General features: G+C 47.2%; 1 protein-coding gene across 1 annotated transcript in view; it reads right to left on the bottom strand.

Annotated features, from left to right (window-relative positions):
• Nucleotides 1–1,992: 1,992 nt before the first annotated feature.
• LOC149353630 (microtubule-associated serine/threonine-protein kinase 3-like) overlaps nt 1,993–22,855 on the bottom strand; it is a 33,843-nt gene continuing 12,980 nt past the window's right edge. The window contains exons 7-12 of the mRNA XM_089575840.1: nt 21,740–21,856; nt 15,621–16,099; nt 14,269–14,398; nt 13,068–13,222; nt 3,708–4,049; nt 1,993–2,256 (exon numbers count right to left, since the gene is read on the bottom strand). Of these exons, the coding sequence (XP_089431966.1) occupies nt 1,993–2,256; nt 3,708–4,049; nt 13,068–13,222; nt 14,269–14,398; nt 15,621–16,099; nt 21,740–21,856 (1,487 nt within the window). The remainder of the gene's footprint in view (nt 2,257–3,707; nt 4,050–13,067; nt 13,223–14,268; nt 14,399–15,620; nt 16,100–21,739; nt 21,857–22,855) is intronic.

Raw genomic sequence — 22,855 nt, 5'->3', positions numbered from 1 at the left:
AACGAGTCTTCAGCTGTACACCCCAAAGTAAACCAATCAAAGACGTCTTTGGCTGTGCACCTCCCCATCCTTTCACCCACTACCAGCATCGAGAACCCCCTCCCCCACTGAAAATTGTATGAACATGTTAAGTTTTCGGTTCTTCACAAAGAAACAGCGCACAGACAAAGGTCAGAGCAAGTAAGTACACAGTACCAGCGCTGTACCACCGGTCCTGTCTACTCGCTAATGAAGGGATAATTAGTCAATAGCGTCCATCACAGCGCTGATCAATTCGCTCTCACCCTGCCACCTGCTAGCCGTCCTGGTTAGCTTAGTTGGTATACAGCGACTGTACCAACGAATTTTTCTTTTTTCAGAACGAATTTTTCTTCATCTAACAAGTTTCTCTGAAACCTGCATAGCTTTTCTTGTGGCCGGACGGCTGAGCTTTGGAGGACGCTAATGAGTAATTACTCCTTTATTACAAATATACTTCACCTTAGGGCTTCACCTAAAACAATGAACTGTCTACCAGCTCCATCCTTCTTCGCTGCGCTCTTTCTTTGCGATGAATCATGTACCAACTAGCTCCGTTTTTCGTTATACCGTGGGATTTAGATAGCTGCCGACTTGACTTGGTGCCAACTTCAAACCATTGCTTCATTGCGTTCCCATAACAGCTTTTAAAGAGGAGACATCAACGCTGAAAACTTTTCCATCTTAGCAATCATACATTTCAAACCATGTAATGATCTTTGTACTTTCGCTTTACGGGAATGATCAGAGGGCATGCAAAATGCTGGCATATGCTCCTTCGAAACAGCTACCTGACGAAAAGCGACACGAAAGGCTAAGGGAAAGTCATTATAGACGGTGTGCGAAAATTAAAATAGTAGAACTACTGCGCTGATGATAAAACCGATGTAAGGAGCTTCAAAAAGCTGCAGGAGCACGCGATGGTGTTCATCAGGTTGTCAGAATCTGTAGACTCGTACGAATGTTTGAACAGTAGTTCTTGAAGCTGAACAAAATGAAAACAGAATAGTGTTAGCATCGATTCGGATAAGAATTTAAATATATTTATTGAAAATGTCACGCTTTAGTATTACTACCGGCTTTTGTACAGCACTAGGCAGAAAATACTTTAGTTGGCACATATGGTACGTCACGATTGTACAACATAGAAACAGGCTTCCGAATGTTTCTTAAGAAATCCTTGCTACTTGCAAGAAATCCTTGTTGACTAGTATTCGGAAATAAAAGGAGGCGTAATTACTACACGCCACTCTAGTACTTCTTAGGATCTGAGGCTTCCGCACTTGCTCGCAAGTTTGGGCGCCTGGGTGTGCCTTTCATTTACGAGAGGCGTTGTAATAGTGCAACACGCATATCGTCATGTAATAATAAAGGTCCGTTTTAAACAACCTTTGATTTTATCTAGCGCCATAATTTCATTTCTTTTTTAATTGTGCCCTTACAAAAGCTCAATAAATATACATTTCAGCGTACAAAAAATTCATATTCATCATAGCAATCATACAAACAAACATCTCAACGTACTCAAAAAGCCATCCCATTCGACCTGCAGCATTGAAACTTTGTAGGTAAGGGGCGCTGGCTAAAAGCAACCCAAGAACAAGTTGCGTCATGTTAAGCAACGTCGATATTCATTATAAACCGGCGCGTATAGGCTAAAATAAAAGCATTCTAACGTTGCTATAAGCAGGTATAATCAGTCTCTTCTTCGCATTATCTAGCACCCAGTGCCCTGCCCAGACGGCAAGTCCCGTGGCACTCAGCCCACGATATAGCGTCGGCTACAAGCGTACGCAGGTATTCAGAGCGTGTGACTTTTGTCCACGGCAGGCCCCCCTAGGGCCCACGCTTAAGCAAGAATTATCCCTGCAGCGACAGATCGGGGTGAGGGCAAATGCTGCCATCAGCAGCACACGCACTCAAGACTGCAGATACCGCGCGACGGCTTCGCCTCAATCAGCGGAGGGTCGCGCTTCACTGGGACTCGATTTCGGCCGCGGTGGTGCGGGTGGCCAGGTTGGTGTCGGTCATGGCCGTCTCGTGCAGCTTGCTGATGGGGATGCGCCGCACGCGCATGGGCGACAGCGGCACCACGGACAGCGTGATGTCGCTGGTGGCGTTGTTCAGAATTTGCGTCACCTGGTCGAGCGTCATGCCCTCTAGGTTGACGCCGTCTATTTGCGTCACTACGTCTCCCGGGTACACCCACACGTTGTTGACCGGCGTCACCTCGGCGAGCTGAGGATAGGACGGAAAGACAAGCATGGTGAGTTTAGGAAAAGCGAGGCAAGCGCAAAATGAACGCACGCGGAATGTGCTACGATTGCGCAGATTAACCGACACTTTGTTTTGTTTTTTGCATTTAACGCGATAGCGTTGAAGGCCACGTTATCCAGCAGATCTGGTGTCGGCGCTGTGAGCTAAAAATCACGAGCATGACTCTGCCCGGTGGTGCCCAGAGAGCAACCTAGGAAGCAGGCGGGCCACCTTTGTCACGCGACCTTGCGGCGTCACCACAACCTGCCCACCGGATAGCGAGCAACATTGCCCACCGTAGCAGGTCGCAGTTAAATGAATAATATATTGCTCGGGAAGAGCAGCCTGGGCCGCACAAGGGCCACCGCTGGTAACACCTGCCATCGCAGGGCAGTGGCGCATCGCTTAACCGCTGCACCACTGCGCCAAGATGGGTAAGAGGACTCCCATGGATCTATGATTGTTAAACGAGGCTTGTTTACAGCCCTTCTTCTAACTTTCTCTCACTTTCTCATTTTGTCTAATGGAAAACATCTCGAATAAAAAAAAATAAACATTTAGCCTCCAGTGGCGTCTCATTGCTCCTTATTTTGTGTCATGTGGTGATATAGTAGACACGGTGTTAGTTATTGAAAATCACACTGTTGTTTGGCCAGCCGTAATTCATGGACTACCACTACTGAACATGGCGATGCATTGGTGTTAGTAAGCAAGAACTTCTCCCAAAACAATATCCGCTATGCACTGCCAACATCTGCCTCCCAGATATTAGGCCGAATATTCATGACTGCCAGGAACAGCGATTCTAACCAATTCCATGTTCGCTGTCAAGCTCTCAACAGAAGACAGCAAGAAATCACCACGGACCTTGAGTGCCAGAAATTCGAATTTACCGAGTTATGGCGGGCGAAGGCAATTTTTGTTGCCGCTTTCTCGCAAAGCCTAAGAGAGCAAGAACATGCCATTTAGCTGCTCAACGCGTGACCTCTCCAGCTCATAACCTCAAAAAAAAAAGAAAAGTTGTGGTCTTATCTTTTCTATCCCTGGACTAACTGGTAAACTCAGCCCAGATGGTGATCATCAGTCGCAGCAGCGAAGAACAACCACTATACATGTCTAGGTAACCAATATACGTTGCTCCAGGCATTAAGCCTGTAATGTCGTGTTCCGAGTGGAGAGCTGTCACGTCAACATCAAATTAAACGCGAACAAGAAAACTGATATTCGAACAGCAAAACAAAACGATCTTAGTTCAAGGAGACTAAATACTAGAGCATTTGATTCCTTTCTTGAACTCCCTCTCCAGCACCTAATACATTTGCATTTCTGACTGTGTTTTCTTTGTCCTATTCTCATTTCCCTCGAGACTTCTGTTCCAGGAGGAAACGAGCCCGAGCATGGTGTGCGCCACAGCGTCGACCGTCTATACGCACGCTGAGTATGAAGACGGTGGTGAAGCGTTTGGCCTTGTCGTCCCAAACGTTGGCGTCGATGAGTCCCACTCCGTAGGGCACCGACGCGATGCAAGAGAAGGACACGTTCTTGAGCACCGCGCTGTCCTTGCGCCAGCCACGCACAAAGCCCATCATGTCGCGGCGCGTGGTTAGCACACGATAGGTGCTGGAGGACAACACCGACAGCACCAGCTGGTCGGCGCACGCCGAGAGCACCTTGCGCGCCCGGGCCAAATCGTCCACCGCGGTGCCGTTCACGCTCAGGATCACATCCAGCGGCAGCACCTGGGACCGCTCCGCTGGACTGTCTTTCTTGACGCTCTGCAAGGAGCAACCCTCAACCTTAACCGTGACCAACGAGGTCCCTGTTAACAACTTCATTAGATTTCTGGATCTAGGCCTCTATACTTTTCAACACTACGAAGAATGGGGAAACAAATTCGTCCTTCCATTCGAGTCAGCTCACTCGAAGGTAGTCAAACGAGGCATCATTCGGTCTTGCTTCAGTAACGCCTTCGCAAACTCATGCGAGCCCCGCCTTGAAACGGCCTGCCATCACCAGGTGTCCGGGCTCTTTAGTTCAGGCTACCCGCTTTTAATTTCAGTGGCTGAAGACATGATTAGACGTCTGAAAAATCTAGCTTCAAACCTCGCTGAGGACCCAGCTCGCAACAAGAAAGTAGCGGTGATACCTTACCCGCATGCAATCTCTCACAACCTCAGAAAAATATTCAAACGAGTAGTTGTGCAAGTGGTCTTTTCGGCACCAGATAAGCTACCAAAACTGTACAAGAACAACAAAACTCAATCGACAGTCAGGATAGGAACTGCACCATTAGGCGCCAGCGGAGGTTTGTTGCATGCACAGAAAACGTGGTGTACTCAGTTCCCTTGCCCTGTGGACGAGCCAAGGTTGGCCAGACTGGCAGCTGTGCGAATGAGAGGCTCAGGGAGTACAACTACAACGTCACAGTTGCCTCTCGAAACATAAGACATACATTGCCGTCACTGCAATCAGTGCAAGGAACAAGGGCCTTCCTCTGAGCGTACCACAGTTCTGCGCAGGTATGCAAAAAGAGACCACAAGGTAAATTGTGGAGGCTGGGGAAATCGCAAAGCTTAAAAAAATTGCGTCATCACGCCTTTAGTAGTGTTAAGGGACAGGGAGCGTCATTTCTAGGGCATAATGACTCAGTAACGTTAGTTCTAAGGCTGCCCATTCGTGTGTTGACTAGTTCGGTGTGCAGTAATGTGTTTGTGTTTCGTTTGTGAAGTCGCGCCGTGGTTCATCGCCGCTATAAAGAATGGGCTGGTCGGATCGTCTATATGTTTGTTGTTTTTTCCTGCGCGCGCTTATGCGCTGTATTCTATAAATGCAGGCGCAGTGCGTGAAATAAAAAAAAAACTAGTTGAAGTACGGCGCTCTGTGGTGTGTTTTCTGTCAGTCTGTCTCTTCCTTGTGCGGCCGGGAATCATTTGGTGAGAGGAGCAGCAGCGCGCCGTGCAGATATTGTCACGCGCTCCTCAGATGCGCCCGGGCACAGGCAGTGCATTGTACCACGCAATTGAGTTAATTGTGTGGTACAATGTTAATTGTTAATTATACCACACAATTAACACTCTCTATGATCACCTCCTTCTGAATGATTCGTAGGGTATGTTCTGCGACTGGTGTAAAACCTGGCAGGTGAACATCAATTTCAGCAAAGCAGTAATGTCTTTCACTAGCCGCCTGTTATCTTCTTATTATGACGACTCATTTAACACTACTTCATCGCAAAGGCGGCATAAATATAAATATCTTTGCGTCGTTTTTACTCACCGCTAAAGTACTAAAAAAGTTGGGCTACATGAGGCGCGCAGTACATGGAGCTTCTAAAGAGACGAAATTGCACATTTACAAAACTCTGATCCGTCCTATTCTTGAATATGCTTCAAATGTCTGGAATCCTTATAAGGACTATGAAATTTATAATATTTAATCTGTAAAACGAAGCGCTATATTATTTATCGGCCGCCGTAATGACTACCATTCTTCAGGCGCATCTGCCCTTCCCTTCAAGTTCGCGCTCATCTCGCTGGAAAACTAATTCCTTGAATCTACTCTGCTCATTCTGCTCGCTGTTTTTCAGAAGGTCTGGTTGCTGTTTTTAGAAGGTAATTATATCTCGTTCACTAAGAAATCAGCTACTAGGAGCCATCACAATCTTTATATTCCATCTATTTATGCCCGCATTAACGCTTTCAAATACAACGTGTTTCTTCGTACTATGGAGAGTTGAAATTCATCACGTGGCAACATGCGTTCATTAACACTTTCAGATTTCCTGTCTGCAACTGAGTTGTTTTAAGATGATGTGATTTCCTATGCGTTTGTATTTTATTGTTTATAAAGTGCTCTTGGGGCGTGAAATTTCCAACTGTATTGTATTTTCTTGTAACCCACTTCTGCTAGAGCCCCTGAATGGGGCTACATTATTTTCAAACAAATAAATAAATAACTGAAGCAAAAATTTGCGTATGTCTGATTTATTTGTTTTTTTTTTTTGGGGGGGGGGGCAAGTTTTTGCAGCAAAAGACAGTTTTTTATAAGTGCCGATTTTAAAACTCATTATTTCATAAATAGCATGGATACACGCATAAAAATAATTTCCCAAAATCAACTACTTAATTTTGTCTCCTTTAATGCGGTTATTTTCTTCGAACATTACCATTTTTCCTGCGCACCACTTCTGCGTCCGTGTTAGACCTGCTTGCTTTTGTTAGTGCGCTGCGGAAACATTCATTCAATATAGCAGCGCCATCTCAAACACCCGGGAGATGAAAACTGCGTAGTTTCTATTGATTCTTGGTTTCCTCAAGGAATGTTCTTATTGGCTATTCGTCCCAAAGAATGATGTGTAGATGTCTGAACATTCGACATATAGGGCTTTGCGCTACTTTGTGACTTTTCGGCGCTCAAAAAAAGAGCACCCGCTAGAATTCACTATCGTCAGCAGCAGACTGCGCGCTAAAAGAAACGGGTGCGTTAGTTACACGATGGAAACAAAATTGTGCTTTTTTTTACAGGCAGACTAGGGGATGCATCCATTACGTGAGTAAATACGGTATTTTACTAAAACACTTGGCAGTCTTGTTTGCCAGATTATCCCACACAGATTCGGGTGGCTTATTGACCGAAAGTTCGGATAGTTTTGTAAGTATCCCACATTAACAGAGAATATCCAAGCAATGAAGAAATTATGTTAACATTGTGCCCCAGCTTTCAAAGCGTTCTCATTTTTTTCCCTTATTTTTCATACCGTATACGAGCACGGGCACGTGTCAAACCAAACAGAGCTCCGAATTAAAGATATAACGGAGGTTTTTGTTGTGGACGTTGTGAAGCTTTTATAGCTTCCTTATTGCTCCCTCCCCCTCCCCCCCCCCAAAAAAAAATAATAATAATAATCGGGTTTTTGTAAAATCCGTGCCCCGTTGCTCAGACATACTAGGAAGCTCTCCTTACACACTGGTTTCTGACTGCTATGTTTATTAAGTGGCTCCAATTCTGGTTATATTTCCAAAGGGGGCATATTTCCTCACCTGACCGGTTCTTGAAAGGGGATCACTGTTAAAGACGTATTTTTCGTGCCGTGAAATGCATAGCAAATTAACCTCCTCAGACCCAAGCCCAAGTTCGCCTTGACAGCGTTCATGCAAATATATATCCCAAGCCTCGGTAGTCCCGTGAATGTACACAAAAAAACAAGCAACAGTGTTTTATGGCGCATATTTCCTCAAATCCATACACGACAGAGTCCATTTTTACATCAAAACTACATGTAATCGCCAGGAAAAGCACGACAGAGCCATTTGGTCGCTGGGACCAGAAATCTGGTTTAGATAAATCAACCAACTTGGAAGGCTGCTTAGAGCTCCCCTATCTTTCACACTTCTTGAAAAGCTCGCTTCGTGGGAGCACAGTGACAATTGACTTTCAATGGCACGCCGGGTGCCAAAGTGGAGCAATTCTTAGGAATTCTGAAGAAATAAAATGCACATTTTAATGTATGCGGTGTCTCATGAGATTAACGAGGCGCTCTTAAACGACTTCTTCGAACTAATAAAATCCAGGGTTTGACGGAAACCCGTCTGGACGTGAATGTTCATGGCGGGAAAGAATTGACCGCCGACAAATCTTGTTTAACAAAAGACGTTTTGGCCCCGCTTCGGGGGCCTTGTTCACCTTCTAACTAAATAACTGCCGATGCTGAGCGCGGTTTTAGTCCTACATGATTTTCATAACCGCACAGTTCCTGAGTCACTGGAGATCAATTCGCCGAAGTATTTGATGGCCAAGTTTACTCACCGTTTTACGGCTACGCGTTTCGAGAAACTCGGTAAATAAAGCAAGCGATTATCGAACTGATCCATCCCCGATAGCTTGCACACACTATACAAGGGGAGAAGGTAGCAGCGGTGATTTAAGCTGGGAACCGGTTGCATGTTAGGCAAACAGAGTGCACTGATGTCCTGAAAACAGGGTAATCGGCAAACCGGACGAAAATAAGACACATGTGCAGGGTATTTCACCTAAGACTTCACAGAATTTTGAAAAACAGGCTTTTCGAGTTAGAAGAGCGCTTTCTCGCCATAGCATTGTCAGTGGTGACGTACATCAGAATACTGCTAAGACGTGATAACTAGCAGGCTGGTTTACGAATATTGATCAGTTAACTTTTCAAATATTACTGTTAGTCTCCTTAATAACTGAGAGGCGTGTAGCCGACTGTAAGCAATATCCATAACGGCTTTTAGAATTTCGCAAATGCAGTTACCATCAGCGTCATGACCGAAAAAATTTCCGCTATTTCAACCAGTTATGTGCACTTGAGAGGCTGCTTTGCCTGCAAGATTCTCGAAAGCGCGTGTATTTTGGCGCTATGTAGGCAAAACTTGTTTTGCCACAGCACCAATGGTAACCGCGTTTTCGAAATTCTAAAAACTAATATTGATATTGCTTGCGGTGTTCGACATGAAAAAGTTAGCAATTCAATATAGTTAACCATCCTGCTAGTTAGCACGCCTTTGCCGCATTCTGATGTATACTTCATCGCTGACAATGCTATGACGAAAGAAGCGCTCTTCTAATAATAATAATTAATAATAATAATAATAATTCTTTACTGCGCCAAATATTTAAAAAAATGTACAGAAATCCGGCCTGCCAAAGCCTCATAGGGCTTGAGCGGCAGAGCCCGACAGGCAGCGGAACCGCGCAGACATACACACAGGCAAAAAAAAAAAACACATTCAAAATAACGGACATCAAGTTAGTATGACGGTGAGAACAAAATAGACACAAGACTCATGTTACATGAAGGAAAAAAAATCCTCATCAGATTAAATTGCAAGGAAGAAAAACCAAAGTGGCATGACAATACCTCAGATCAGTGCAATAAATACAGCAGTAACCAATGACATCACAAGATTTACTTGACAGGTGGTAAAGCACATGCATGATGTCGTAAACCCTCTAATTAATGTATCGCAGCATCTTTTTTATTTTGTATTTAGTTTTTGCCCGGCGAACACTTGGAGGTAACCTGTTAAAGTGAAAGGGAACGTAATAATCTCTTAAACGCCTTCCATATCTTGTAGACCGTCGGGGAATACAAAAAGGTTACTTCGGTCGAAGAGACCGTGTGGGAACATACGGAATCTTATAGTCACTAAGCCAAAAATGTTTCAGGACGATCGTTTCCATCAAAAGGCGATCAAAATCAGGTAGATAAAATACCTTAAAGAGATCAGAATTGGAGGGAAGGCCTAAATCATAGCCGATATTTTCAAATGCCCTATTTTTAAAAACTGTGTAAAGTCTTAGGTGAAACACCCTGTATACAGTGACAACGTCAAGCGGTTGCTCGACACTTAGCGCTGATTTTCATAATCCCAGCACCGTGTTTCGCACGTCAGACTATGCGCTGCAAAATCAAGCTGCCGCTGAAAGTCGTATGCCTGCTTGCTGCGGAGAGCATCTCGTGAAAGTGAACACAATAAAACAATTGCCAGTGGCTTAGCTCCCGTTAAGCCTGGATATACAAGCGAAAAGCTGCAGTTATGCTTTGTTTGCCGTCATGGCTGTCGCAGTTCGCACACAGTGCGCTGGGAGCACCACGATAACGGTGTAGGCAAGCGCGTTATATAGCCCTCGTTCCGCATGCGTAGTAACTGTGGTAAACACGCAGCTGCAAGTAGCGTCATACGAGGAAGCCGAGCGCGCGCCGATGCACACTCGGTAAACACGCGCAGAGCGCGCGAACGACGGCGAAGGTCGACCGGCGGAGCCGCGCTCGGCGGCGGCTCCGCCGACCACCTGCGCCTCTCCAGTGACGTCACGCGGTGAACTCGCGCATGCGCAGCTGTGGCTAAAATTGATCACGGCGCACGTCAGACCCGGTGTTGACTAGCCTAGTGAGGCTTTTCGTTTCAAAAGTCCACATGCGCTAGCTGCGCATGTTCACACTGTGCATGTTCACAAATGTTAATGCGCTAGCTGACAAATACGTTTCACTATAGGAGATGTTTTGAGTGAGTGAGTGAGTGAGTGAGTGAGTGAGTGAGTGAGTGAGTGAGTGAGTGAGTGAGTGAGTGAGTGAGTGAGTGAGTGAGTGAGTGAGTGAGTGAGTGAGTGAGTGAGCGAGCGAGCGAGCGAGCCAGCCAGCCAGCCAGCGATTCTTTAATAAAATGGCGTTGACACGAAGGATTATTCATGAAAGAGGGGAAATGGTGCAGGGAGATTGCATATGACGTCAATGTCTGCCTCGAGTGCAAATTACCAGGCGGACAGCGTGTGTAGGGCTCAAGCTTCGTTACTTAGTGCAGTTTATTCACGGTATGTGGGGACACACGTGTCTTGAGGTGTTTTTAGTTGTTTTTTTTTTCTAATATCGTGGTATCCGGGGAAGTCCCGCGACATGTGCTCTACTGTTGGGTGGGTACCCGTATTACACTTTGCATACGTGACTGTTGCCGCGTGCTCGTCGGCGTCTGTCTCCAGGTCGTCGCTCTCACACGCGAGAAGCGCGTGGCGCGTAGCTTTCTCGGGGTGCGGGGACTTCCATTCGGCAGCCACATTTAAAGTGAACGCGTATGACGTCCGAGTCTTGTGGCGTTCTAGTTTAATCTATTATACGCTCCTCTCCGATGCACGAGTGCGCGCCGGCTTTCTAAGCGAACACTGGCGCAGCAGGGAAGCACCGCGCCGAGCGTGCCGTCGACGCTCCCGTCGAAAGATAACAAGCGGTGATGTTATCGGCGTGTTGCCAAGGTCGGCGCCGCGTACGCCGAAAACGGCGACGCGAAACTGAGGAACGAGCTAAGAAAAGCCAGCGCTAGCCCGTGTGCAGTTTTGGGACGTCAGACCCCACATACCCATTCCAAGACTCTTCGTAATCAGTGAAGGCACTTAGCCTCCGTCCGACGGCGGCTGCTTGCATGCATACCGGAAGACGTCAGCCTAGCTGCGCACGCTTCCCTGTAACCGACTCGGTGCACGTGTACCGTCTTGTAGAAAAGTAACAACGCAACGGGATTTTTTTTTTCTTATCGGCGTAGAGGAGCACTTCGCGACCCTTCGCAAGCTGCAAATCTGTGCAAGGTATAGCAGCACCTTAGTCCGCGCATTTCCAGACCTTTTGGTATGTATTGGTGCCGTAGAGGCCTCCATTATAGGGCTGAAAAACAAATCACATTGTCTGGTTAAAATTTGCAAAGATGGTACATCCAAGCAAACGCATGCCTCAAGTTCTCTGAGGCAATAACCTCGAGGACCAGGCAACTGTCGCGCGCGCGAACACTCACACCGGACGCCCGCGTGAGCCTAAATGAGGGATTGTCCACGATGTTGACAGCAACACGAAAGCCCGCCCCACACCGCGTCGTACATGCGGAATCCGAGGAAGACAACGGCATGTCCAACGTTCTTGGATAAAACTTTTGAATATTGGAATAAGGTATTGACATAGAAATATTGAAGGTAATGGTCTCTTCTTCAGATAATGTACGTAGCAAAATCTTTCTTTTATATTCTTTCCATCGCTCGCATCGCGCAGTTAAGACTGCCATAGAAAACCGATGGTGGACGCTTTTGACGATAGCAAAAAACGTTAATAGCAAAAAAAAAAAATCAAGCCTGCCGACGGGAGATCTGCTGATATGTTGATTGTTGTAGTGACATCTTACAATCGATATGAAAAAATTGCGCTCTTAACTCTTTCCCATTCAAAAATGTTTTTGTCCAGAACTTTTGGGTATGTGATGACTGTAGAGCGCGTAGATAATTTCGAAGACGAGAAGTTCAAATTCTTCGCCATACCAATCTTCGCCATACCAGTCACAAACATCTATGAAAATTGCGCCGCCATTGACAGCGATCTCGTCCTTACCACGCGTAGGTTTGCGTGCTCAGCTACGACCTCTGTTGCGCGGCACCACTGACTCATTTTCTTCATTGGGTCGCGCGTCAGCGCTTACACAAAAATACCTCTCGGAAAAGGGCGCCCTCCATCTTCTTATTCTCGGGCGTCCTCTCTGCAAAGATGGCTGTGCTCGCAGATCATTCCCACGGCTCACTCGCCGCGGTGGCTCAGTGCTTAGGGCGTTCGACTACTGAGCCTGAGGGTCCGGGGCCGCGGCGACTGCGTTTCGGTAGAGGCGAAACGCAAAAGGCGCCCGCGTGCTGCACGAGATGTCACGGCACGTTAAAGATCCCTAGGGGGCGTAAATTATTCCGGAGACCTCCACTACGGCACCTCTTTCTCTCTTCTCTCAAGCCGTCGTTCATACCTTCCCTCATGGCGCGGCTGGGGTATCCCCCGAGAAGTGAGGCGGTTACTCCGTCTTTCCTTTCCTCAAAAACCAAATTTTTCCACCGGCTCGGATCGTGCTGAACATGCGCACATAATCCTGCCGATACCGCAAGTGGCTACCACCAGACGGTGCTGCAGGTATCGCTGGCCACGCACTCCCGCGTTCATATCCATCTCTTGAATATCTCTGCCGGGAACAGGCTAACGCTAGTAAAAGGAGATTCACCGCTCCACTAAAATTGGTGCCGATTCCTGTCTGGTCGGCACCACTGTGCTGACCACACACGGTAGCCACACAGATTGGTCATTCAAGGCGCTGCCTGCCAGTCACAAACTGGACTCAGATTTTACAACCTTAATTTGGCCTCAGATGTTGAAACTATAACATAGCGCTTGTCTATACGGCAGGCGCTATTTTAACTCACAGCAGCACAATCTTTCTCTTCGCAGAAGCACTGCACGCCAATACAAGAAATGCACTTACGTCGACGTAGAGATAATACTTGTTTTCTTGTTCACCCTTGGCTCTGCGCATAGAAAACCCAAAGCTCCAGTATTTGTAGAATTTCTTCTTCCTGAACAGTATTAGGTCCACTTTTTCGGTGGCAGGGCTCGGATTTTCCTTTCCATCGTTGCCGACTAGAGGTGGGAGAAAATTGCGGACTACTGTCAGTTGATAGCACGTTAACCTTGTGAACGTAGGCAGAATTAGACGTCAATGTGATAATATATGGTTTCATATTAGCTACTCGGCTGTGCCGTTCGCCATAGTTCAATATTTTTACAGCGGCTCATTGCAGCGTTCGCAGGCAGTGCATCTGTGACAGAACTTAAAACTCTCTTTTGAGAAAAATCCATTAAAACGGCGACAGTTTATCGGATTCGTTGTCGAGCTTGCGACCAAGGACGGATCTAAGGAACGAGCTACTCAACATGGAAACTCTTTGCGGGGAAACAACACTGTCTCCCATCTTTTCGGTGAAGAATGTTCAGGCATACCCAACAATTCCGTACAAAAGCATTTTTTGAGCCCGAAACCTTTAATGAACGCAATTTTTTCATATAATGTAAGATTTAACTGTCAATATATCCGCAGATCACACGACGGCAGTCTTGAATTTTGTTTTCAATTAACGTTATTTGCTATCGTCAAAACCGTTCCCCATTGGTTTTTTGTGGTAGTCTTAACTGTTCGATACGATTCATGGAAACGCTTTAAAAGAAATTTTTTGCTACATGTCAAACAATGAACCATTACCTTCAATATTTCTGTGAAAGAATCTTACAATTTTCCAATTTTCAAAATTTTTGCCCGAAATTGTTGGACATGAAATGCATGGTATAAATAAGAACCCCAAGTTGCTTAGTTCAAGAGGGGTCGATAAATCCGCCCCTGCTTGCGACGGGACCCTCCTGTCGAGCAGTTCATTATGTAAATCACCAATCACATTAAGAAGCTCGTGGCATACGCCCTGCTTCAGGCATCTACCACCTCTATGGACTCAAGTCGTTCGCAGCGAGAACACTCATTTCCACTGTTGAAGCCCCGATCGCGGTGCGGATCTGAGAAATTAGATTCGAGCATCTCGAAGGATGATGCAGGCTAGCATTCGCAGTGGGATGCGGTGTTGCTGCGGGCGCAGGGTGGGCGTTATAGCGCCCTGGGCTCGAGGCTAAGCACTTACTGCTCGCCATACCCGTCTTGGTGCTGCTATGACCCGGGGTGATGGCTCGGTAGTCAATGGGTGTGGTCGTCATTCCGCTCGTCTCCATAAACGATCCAGAAACTTGGACGGCTGCCTTGCTGTCTCTGACCTGCACCGGGAAAAGTGGGAAGGCTCGTTTTAATGCCTGGCGGTCGCGCTAACGTCAGAACGGATCAAGCGACATACATATAGAAGAGGTGTCGAATTGATTGATTGATTGATTGATTGATTGATTGATTGATTGATTGATTGATTGATTGATTGATTGATTGATTGATTGATTGATTGATTGATTGATTCGCAAATAAAGCTTATATGTGAAAAAGCTACTATTTTATACAGCGTTGCTGAAGTGAGCGCTCGACAATGCCATATTCCTAGGACTTATGTCATCATCATCATCAGCCTGACTACACCCACTGCAGGGCAAAGGCCTCTCCCATGTCTCTCCAATTAACCCTGTCCTTTGCTAGTTGCCGCCACTGTATCCCCGCAAACTTATGTATTATTGCGCAATAAGTCGCAGCGATATCCTGCGATTATTCATTGAAGCTTGGAGGTCTAGGCCTTGCACTGCGCTACCCGTTTTACTGAGACAGATAACGGCCAAAAGAAAAACTTAAAGGAATGCTTGAAGATGGCGACCTATGAGCCCTACTCTTCATATTTAGCTGCGTTATGGGGTAGCTTGCCACACCGTCATCGAAAAGGTTTCTTGCGACAGCAGCGAGTTACAGCATGGTATAAAAAGGTGCCCCTGGCATAAGCATTACACAGTATCAAGCCCTTTATACCGCCAGATTCGAAGGCAAAACTTCCCTTGGAGGCAGCAAAAAGCAGCACAAAACGACAGACGAGATCAGTGTATTGCCAACAGAATGCCGATGCGGTAAGGACTGCAGCGGACACAGGCAAATATCGTTTTCAAGCTTTCTCACCTTACTGCGCCTTGCGCAAATGCAGTGCTGACCAGAGGACTTCAGAGTCAGGGATATTCTGTTTCTCGCCATTCACGAGCGAGCTTCCGCATAGCGATAAGACTTTTTTTTTTAAGACGGTGCAGGTATTCTAGGCTGTAATTTTTTTTTTTTGTAAACTTCAGTAACCTCACGATCATCAGCGAATATCAGCGAGTTTTTGGTTGCTCAGCGAATGTATCCCTGGTATTCGCGCAAAAAAAAAAAGATAAGAAAAGTGGCTCTGCTTTCCTTGTTTGCTTTTCTTTTTCTTTACAGGGAGCCAATGTTTTAGACGACATCAAACTTGCAATACGGCTGCGCTGCTTTCGAAACGAGAGCTGTCGAAAGAGCATTGCCACCCCGCACACGCACCGTGTTCATGAGCTTCTTGAAGCTGCCCGACGCGTAGCAGAGGAGCGGCTTCTGCGCTTCGAAGCCAACGTCGGTCATTTCCTCGATGGTCAGATGGCGCCGCTTGTCCTCTGGGTCCGGACCAGTGTTGCCTTTCAGCGCGTCTGCCTTCATGATCTCGGCGATGCTCGGGATGTCGCACAGGTCCGTGCGGTTGTACAGCATCTGCCAATCGAACTGGTCGAAGAACGGGTGCGTCTTCAGGTCGCTGTAATTGCGCGAGCCGAGACGCTCGACGGGGTTCTTCTTGAGCATGCGGTACGTCATGTCCTTGCCAGGCGCCGTCGCCGAGTGCGGGTGGTCCTCGGCCCGCGGCCACTTGAGCGGCGCCGTAATGATGCGCTCGCGGAGAAGCTGCTTCGTCTTGCCCCGAAACGGCACGCGACCCGTCATCAGCTTGTACATGACGATGCCCGCCGACCACCAGTCGGCGGCGCGGCCTGCGGCAGAGCGGGCAAGGACGCTTGAGCTCCACAAACGCGCGCCCGCCCAGCGGAAGCCGAGAATCCCGCTGCACGATAAATAAGTATTGGTAGGCTTAACATACCGAAGCAGCTCGCAGGCAATGAGAAACGCCCGGAAGAACTCGGATTGATTTCGACCTCATGAGGTTCTTCAACGAGGCGCTCACATCGCGCATCGCGCGGGCACTATTTGCATTTCGCCTGCGGGGAAAGGTTTCCGCCGCATCCGCGGGGTTTCACTTCCTCGAGCGACACGCCGGCTGAACGCCAAAGACACTGAGAGACACGATGGCTGGTGCGAAATAAGTAGGTTCCTCGTTCCGATGGGGAAATGGGGGGGGGGGGGGGGGGTCTTATTGGTGTTTATTACCTTATTACCCCTTCCTCTTTCGGAATCGTTGCGTCATGCGAGCAACACAGCTATGAGACCATGCTTAGTTAGAGAAAGAAAGCGACGCAACTGGATCGCTGTGCCCGGCGCATCGCCTACTGCATGCTAATTCTGGGCTTCATCTGGCGCCTTTTCACGCGTCGTTATTAAATGCGCACTAACGACATAAGAAACCTTCATGCTTAGCGCTGTGCCATAGAGAAGCGATGGGGCCCATTCGGCATTCGTCTCCTCGAGGTACGTGAGTGGTCACCATTTCGACGCAATCAGGTTCCGCGTCGAAGCTTCCCTTCTTTCGCTATCATGGGCTGTCGACATTGGAAAATTCGAGATGTGCTTGTTTATTCAGTGCGCGCCACGGACTGGAAGGTTGCGGTTGTCGCAGTCGAAGTTGACACGTTCAATGCGCCACACGCAGGCCCCGTCACGATGTGCTCAGCGCGCCTTCGCTCGCTCACACTTCAGACCTCTGGGTTCGTCCGCGTGCAAAGAAGCTTGTGCTCGTCGCAAGTTTCCTTCCGCGCCCGTCACTGCGCTTGGAGCGGCCAGATATCGCGCGCATAGCCATACTAAAACGACGCGGCATGCAAATTGCAGGAGCTGGCAGCTCATAAGCATGGCTCATACATATTCCAGGATTCCTTTCACTTTGAGGAAAAACACAGCGCACTCCGAAGACATGGACAAATAAAGGCAAGACGATACAGCGCTGTATCGTCTTGCCTTTCTTTGTCCGTGTCTTAGGAGTGCGCTGTGTTTTTCCTCAAGATGAACTACCAACTAGCCCGCTCTTCGACCCTTCCTTTCACTGACGTCAATGCTAGCGTCCAATAGATAAAAGGGCAATGGATTGTGTTGTGTTGATAGGAGTGTGTATTCGACCCCGGCTTGACAGTTTATAGTGAAGTATTTGTCAGGACACGCTGGACATGGCAGGGGAAATCTTTGACTAAATTAAAAGAGCTTCGACAGAAAGCTCCTCATGCAAACATCAGCAGAAGGAACCTTTCTCTTTCGAAGACTGGAAGTCTGCAGAGCCCACGAATGGAGAAAACCCGCAGTGCCTGCGGGAGCAGCACACTGCATGCTCTTCTCGCATCTAATCTCATCGCGTGTAAGAATACGTTATCTGTGTGCCGAACGCTCGAGGGCGGGTTAGGAACTGAACAGCGAGGACGGACTCAAAACGAGCCATTATTGAGCGCACGTGGCAGTCCAATGCCGCCTCATTATCCCGGGATTTCCTTGCTACGATAATTGCCTATGCGCCTCGATCCCAGAGGTCACGCTTCATTGAAAGTGCGATCATGCCGTCGGTGTTAGGGAGTGCTATGTGCACCTCCTTTTCATATTATTATCGGTGCCGCTTTGGCTCTGAGCGATTGCTCTCCAGCAAGCAAGACAGCATGAAACATTTTAAAGAAATGAAGCATACTAGCGCTCGGGTTGAGTTGCCGAGCTGGCAGACCGAAGAGCGCTCCAGCAAACGCTGCCTGGCAAGTCTGGGGTTTCCACGATTCAAGGGCAGCTCGAAACTCAATGTTTTTTTTTCTTTTCCATTGTACCGATTCCCAGGAAACCGCGTCGGCGGTTACTTCTCAGTGTTTGTCTTCGTATTATGAAAACACGACACATTAATGGTTAGGCACCGCCAGCCTGAGTCCTGTATCAGACAGAGATCTCGCACGTGCCGATCCGCTGACCTTAGTCTCTCGCATAAAAGGGTAGCGTGATTGTGCTCTGCTTTGCCCTGCATCGTTAAAAAAGGACACTGATGACAACTCCATCCAATTATTACTGTTAGTAAAAATTTATTCTTTGGCTGTTTCCGGGTACTTTAGCGTTCGTCAGGCAGCAACAAAAAACAAAAAACATGGCTGAGAAAATAAGGTTTAAAAATTTGGCCGCCACATTATTGAAACTCATGGCGTCTACACGGAGAAGGACGGGTTGCCGCCATTTTGAAGTAAATGACGGAGCATAGCCTCTGGGGTCCGCTAAAAATTTGGTGTCGATGCGCCGCACTCACCTTTCGAAATCGGCTAGAGATGGCGACACTTGTGCTTCGTTTTTTTTTTTTAAATCTTTTCTAGGTCATAAAAGCTCCGCCCTCGGAGATAGTGGTTTCTTTGTCGTTAAATGTCAGTCTATCGGTACAGGCTAACTTTAACTTGTCCTCGGTGTCCCAGCCACTGCTGGCGTCAGCTAATTACGGGAAGAATTTATTCACAAAACTGCTAGGGCATAAGGAAGGCGCGTCACTAGCTAAGGCTAGTCGCCTAAGCTATGGCCAGCTACTGCAGCTAAGGAATGTCGCCAGCTTGGCCAGCCCGGACTGTCTGGACGTCTAACAAAGGACGAAGCGTTCTTTTGTGCGAGCAGCTTTGCGGAATTCGACCCTCTGATCAGATGATGGCTGGCTGTTATAGGGCGCGGCACAGCTCCTCTGAGGCACTGTGCAGATGTGAAGAGCTCTGTGATGTGAACAGTGATATTTGAACAATCGCAGCGTCACTTTGAGTGAACGTTACTGTGAGACCATAGAATAGCAGACGTTATTGCTATTCTCTCAGTTGATTAATTTATTTTTTCAAGGCGTGAGAAGAGCGGTGGGGGGGGGGGGGGGAGAGGCGATTTTAGAGAGCGAGTTTTATCCTCTTACGACCAATGTTCATTCGAAAGGCAGATTTTAAAGTTGGAACGGCTCTATCTTTGGTTGAATCGGCAACTTTTTTTTTTTCAGGTTGACTTCATGAGCCTCCGGGACATGAACGTTTGAGTGCAGTGGGGCCGTGCGGGGGCCCAAGGACCGACGTGTCCAAAACTCCCTTGTTATAAATAAAGTTTTCATCATCATCATCTCAGCGCGAAGCGCATAAGGACGACAGACATAAAAACGACATGGACGGGCGCCTATTACCAAATTATTTGATTGAAATGTACGAACGGTGATTTTATAGACGGACATCACCACGCTGCAACCAAGCAGCCATGAAATGGCAAGAGGCTAAACAATTCCTTTTCTTCGTTAACGAACTGAATGATAGCAACACATGAGATACTGTGTAATCCGGTACCCGCAGAACATGTACTACACAGCTAAGCCTGATATTAAACGGCAGGGGGGAGGCAGGACAACAAAAATTCTGAAGGCACTTAAGTCTGCGGACGTGGAGGAATGCGAGCGCATGTCTTTGATCGTGATTTTTTTCTGTCTTATAACGTGAAGTGTGGCATTTCGTCATTTCCGGTTACGGCATACTACACCAGTTCGGCATTTCCGGTTGCGACACACGACGACACTTCGACATTTCCGGTTACGGCATACTATACCACTGCGGTATTCCTGTTAAGGCATGCTACACCACTTCGACATTTCTGGTTACGTCACAATTTCTTTGCGAAAATTGGTTTTTGAGGAAAGAAAAGGGCGCAGACTCTCACATCTCGACATTTCGGTGGACACGTCCACGGCGCCTTAAAGCAAGCAACTGAAGGTGCATATGTCATCGGTCTGAACCCCTGTCGCAAGCTAGCCTCCAGCTTGACCAAAACATGTAAGCTATATGCAAAAAAGAAATGATATGACACTACCCGGAACTGTGTACGACGAACGGTTGCTCAAAATTAGGGTGCGGATGTAGTTGGGAATGCTGTCAACATACTGAGGTCAGCCAGTGAAGCCATCGCTGGGATTTCATCTACACCTTCATTGATTAGGAGGTGGGGATTGGGGTGTGTTCTTAAAATCTGCACGTAGCTTGCTTGCCACGTGGCCTGAACTCTTTCCAATCATCTGTCGCGTGACCTGGCATGACGTCACATTACATAGTTGGCACGTCACTTGGTATTACATCATGCATTACATCATTGTCACCTGACTTACACGACATATTGCACCACTGTCACGTGATTTGGTATGACGTTGACTCATGACGCCACACGGTGCCGTTGTTGTTGTTGTTGTTGTGACTGAGAGAAGGATGAAGAGGAAGTTGCACGGGCCTGCTACTGGCTCGAGCCAAGCCACCACCGCTGCCACGTGCAGATAGAGGAGAGTTAAAAGATCACAGGAAAGAGCAAAAGGAAAGAAAAGACGCGCGTCGCAGCAACAACTGCGTCCGCCGGAGCGGACGCTGCTCAAAAAGAAGCGGCCGAAGCCGCACTCGCCGAAGCAAGAACAGATACCGTTTTCTGCGGACTAATGACCTTCAACTGAGCCATATAATGATGTCGCCTTAAAACCGGCTCAGAATGAACAGATGCGCCTGTAGACAGCTTCACACGTCTTCCCGCGAGAAGCAGCACATACTTGATCGAAAAATCTCCTATTTATCTAGATTTCCACGCTACACTTCTGAACGCGCTCTGCTGTCTTCTCTCCAAATAAACCTGTCCAATGGCGTCATTCTGACTTTCGGTGGCAATACGATTCGCTAAGCTGTTTAAATAGGCGCACCTTGCAGAAATAAAGAGCGTGAGAGAAAAAAAACTGACACAGATGTTTCAGGGCCCCTTTCAAGACTTCAAGAAACAAAATTTCATCTCCATTACCAAAAGCAATTGGAAGCTTCCCGTCACGTTTTAGAGCGTTACTTTCATTAGCATATATTCTGTACGACCCAGTGTACATTGGAATGCACGCTAGGCCTTTACGAAATTAAAAAAAAAAACGCGTCACTTCTGTAGTCAAAGGGCTGTTGGAAGTCGAAGAGTACTCACTGTACTCCCACGTAGTCAGCTTTTTAAGAACTGTATAACAAGAAGAGCGCCGTGAGTAACCTTCCAAGTTAGTTGCTTTTTCTAAATCGAAGTTCTGCTCCTATAGCGCCTAAATAACTCCGAAGTTTCTTGTGCTTTACCACGAGCTGATTTTTAATTTTTTACTTAAATATGCATCCTGTCGTGGATGCATTTAACAAAATATAGACCTCGTAAGTCGTTGTGTACTTTTCTGAAGGCACAAGAGGCCCGTAGCAGACAGCATGGAGGAAACTCATAGAGGGAGAACTGTTGAACCTATGGTTGCAAAACTTTTGCTCATATTCATGGGAAACCCCGAACTTGGAAAAAAGGCTATCAGATTAACTCGGGCAAGCGGAATTTTTGCTTTGACGACCTGAAATCTGGCGGTTTTTTGGTGCGAAAAAGAGCAGATTTGAGGCCATCATATTTTTTTTTTTTTTTTTTACCAATCGTGCCACCTTTTCGGCGGGACTTCGTACCGTATGGACGTCTCTTCAGTATCTCCGGTGCCATATAAGGGATGGTACCGGCAGATTCGCCATCGTGAAACTCGAACGGTGTCCTTCGGAAGTAGCCACGGAGGAGACGTTTGGAAACTGCGCGAAGTTAATGCATACGGTGCATTGCCGATTAGATCTTTGCGGCACGCCTTTCAGCCGTGTATCCATGCCTCACATAACGAGTACATTCGACTTACATAGCCACAGAATTAAGGCGATAACAACCCAGGAATTCAGAGTAATAGCGCGCCTAGCCCCACGAGTGATCCTCCGCTCTGTCGGAGGGAAGCGTCAGCGACACCTGCAAGACTTGAAACGCGAACTAAAGCGTTGAGCCGGGCTGAAGTCGATACACGGGGTGTTTCACCTAAGACTTCACACAGTTTTTAAAAAATAGGCTTTTTGAGTTTGAAGGCCGCATTTTTTGGCATGGCACTGTCAGCGGTATGGTACATCAGAATACAGCCAAGACGTGCTAACAAGCAGAATGGTCAACTAATATCGGATAGTTAACTTTTGAACTATTACTGTTAGGCCCCTTAATTATCACAGGCATGTATGTAACCCATTGTAAGTAGTCTTTACACCAGTTTTTAGAATTTCAAAAATGTGGTTACCCCCGCCGTAGTAGCCCAACAAATTTGGGCTATTTAGACGAGATACGTGCACTGGAGAGGTTGCTTCGCCTGCAAGCTTCTAGAAAGTACATGCATTTTGGCGCGATGTAGGCAGGATTTGTTGGGCCACAGTGCTGAGGGGCAACCGAATTTGCGAAGTTCTAAACACTGATGTGGATATTACTTGCGGTGGGCTACACGCTTCTCAATAATTTAGGAGCCTAACAGTAATAGTTAAAAAGTTAACTATACAGTATTAGTTGACCAGACTGCTAGTTAGCACGCCTTAGCTGTATTCTGATGTACTTCATCGCTGACAATACTATGGCGAAAGAAGCGCTCTTCTAACTCAAAAGCCCTATTTTTAAAGATAGTGTAAAGCCTTACGTGAAACACCCTGTATATGATTGAATGCGGAAGTAGTGCTGTCTGCGTAAAGTTAGGTTTGAAACGCCATCTTCCGTGGGGCAAGGTTCGC

Source organism: Amblyomma mixtum, chromosome 3 (genome assembly GCF_055824585.1).
Source record: "Amblyomma mixtum isolate Tamu chromosome 3, ASM5582458v1, whole genome shotgun sequence".
Taxonomy (NCBI): Eukaryota; Metazoa; Arthropoda; class Arachnida; order Ixodida; family Ixodidae; genus Amblyomma; species Amblyomma mixtum.
The sequence above is the reverse complement of the archived record's forward strand: the minus strand, read 5'-3'. Positions and strand labels throughout refer to the sequence as shown.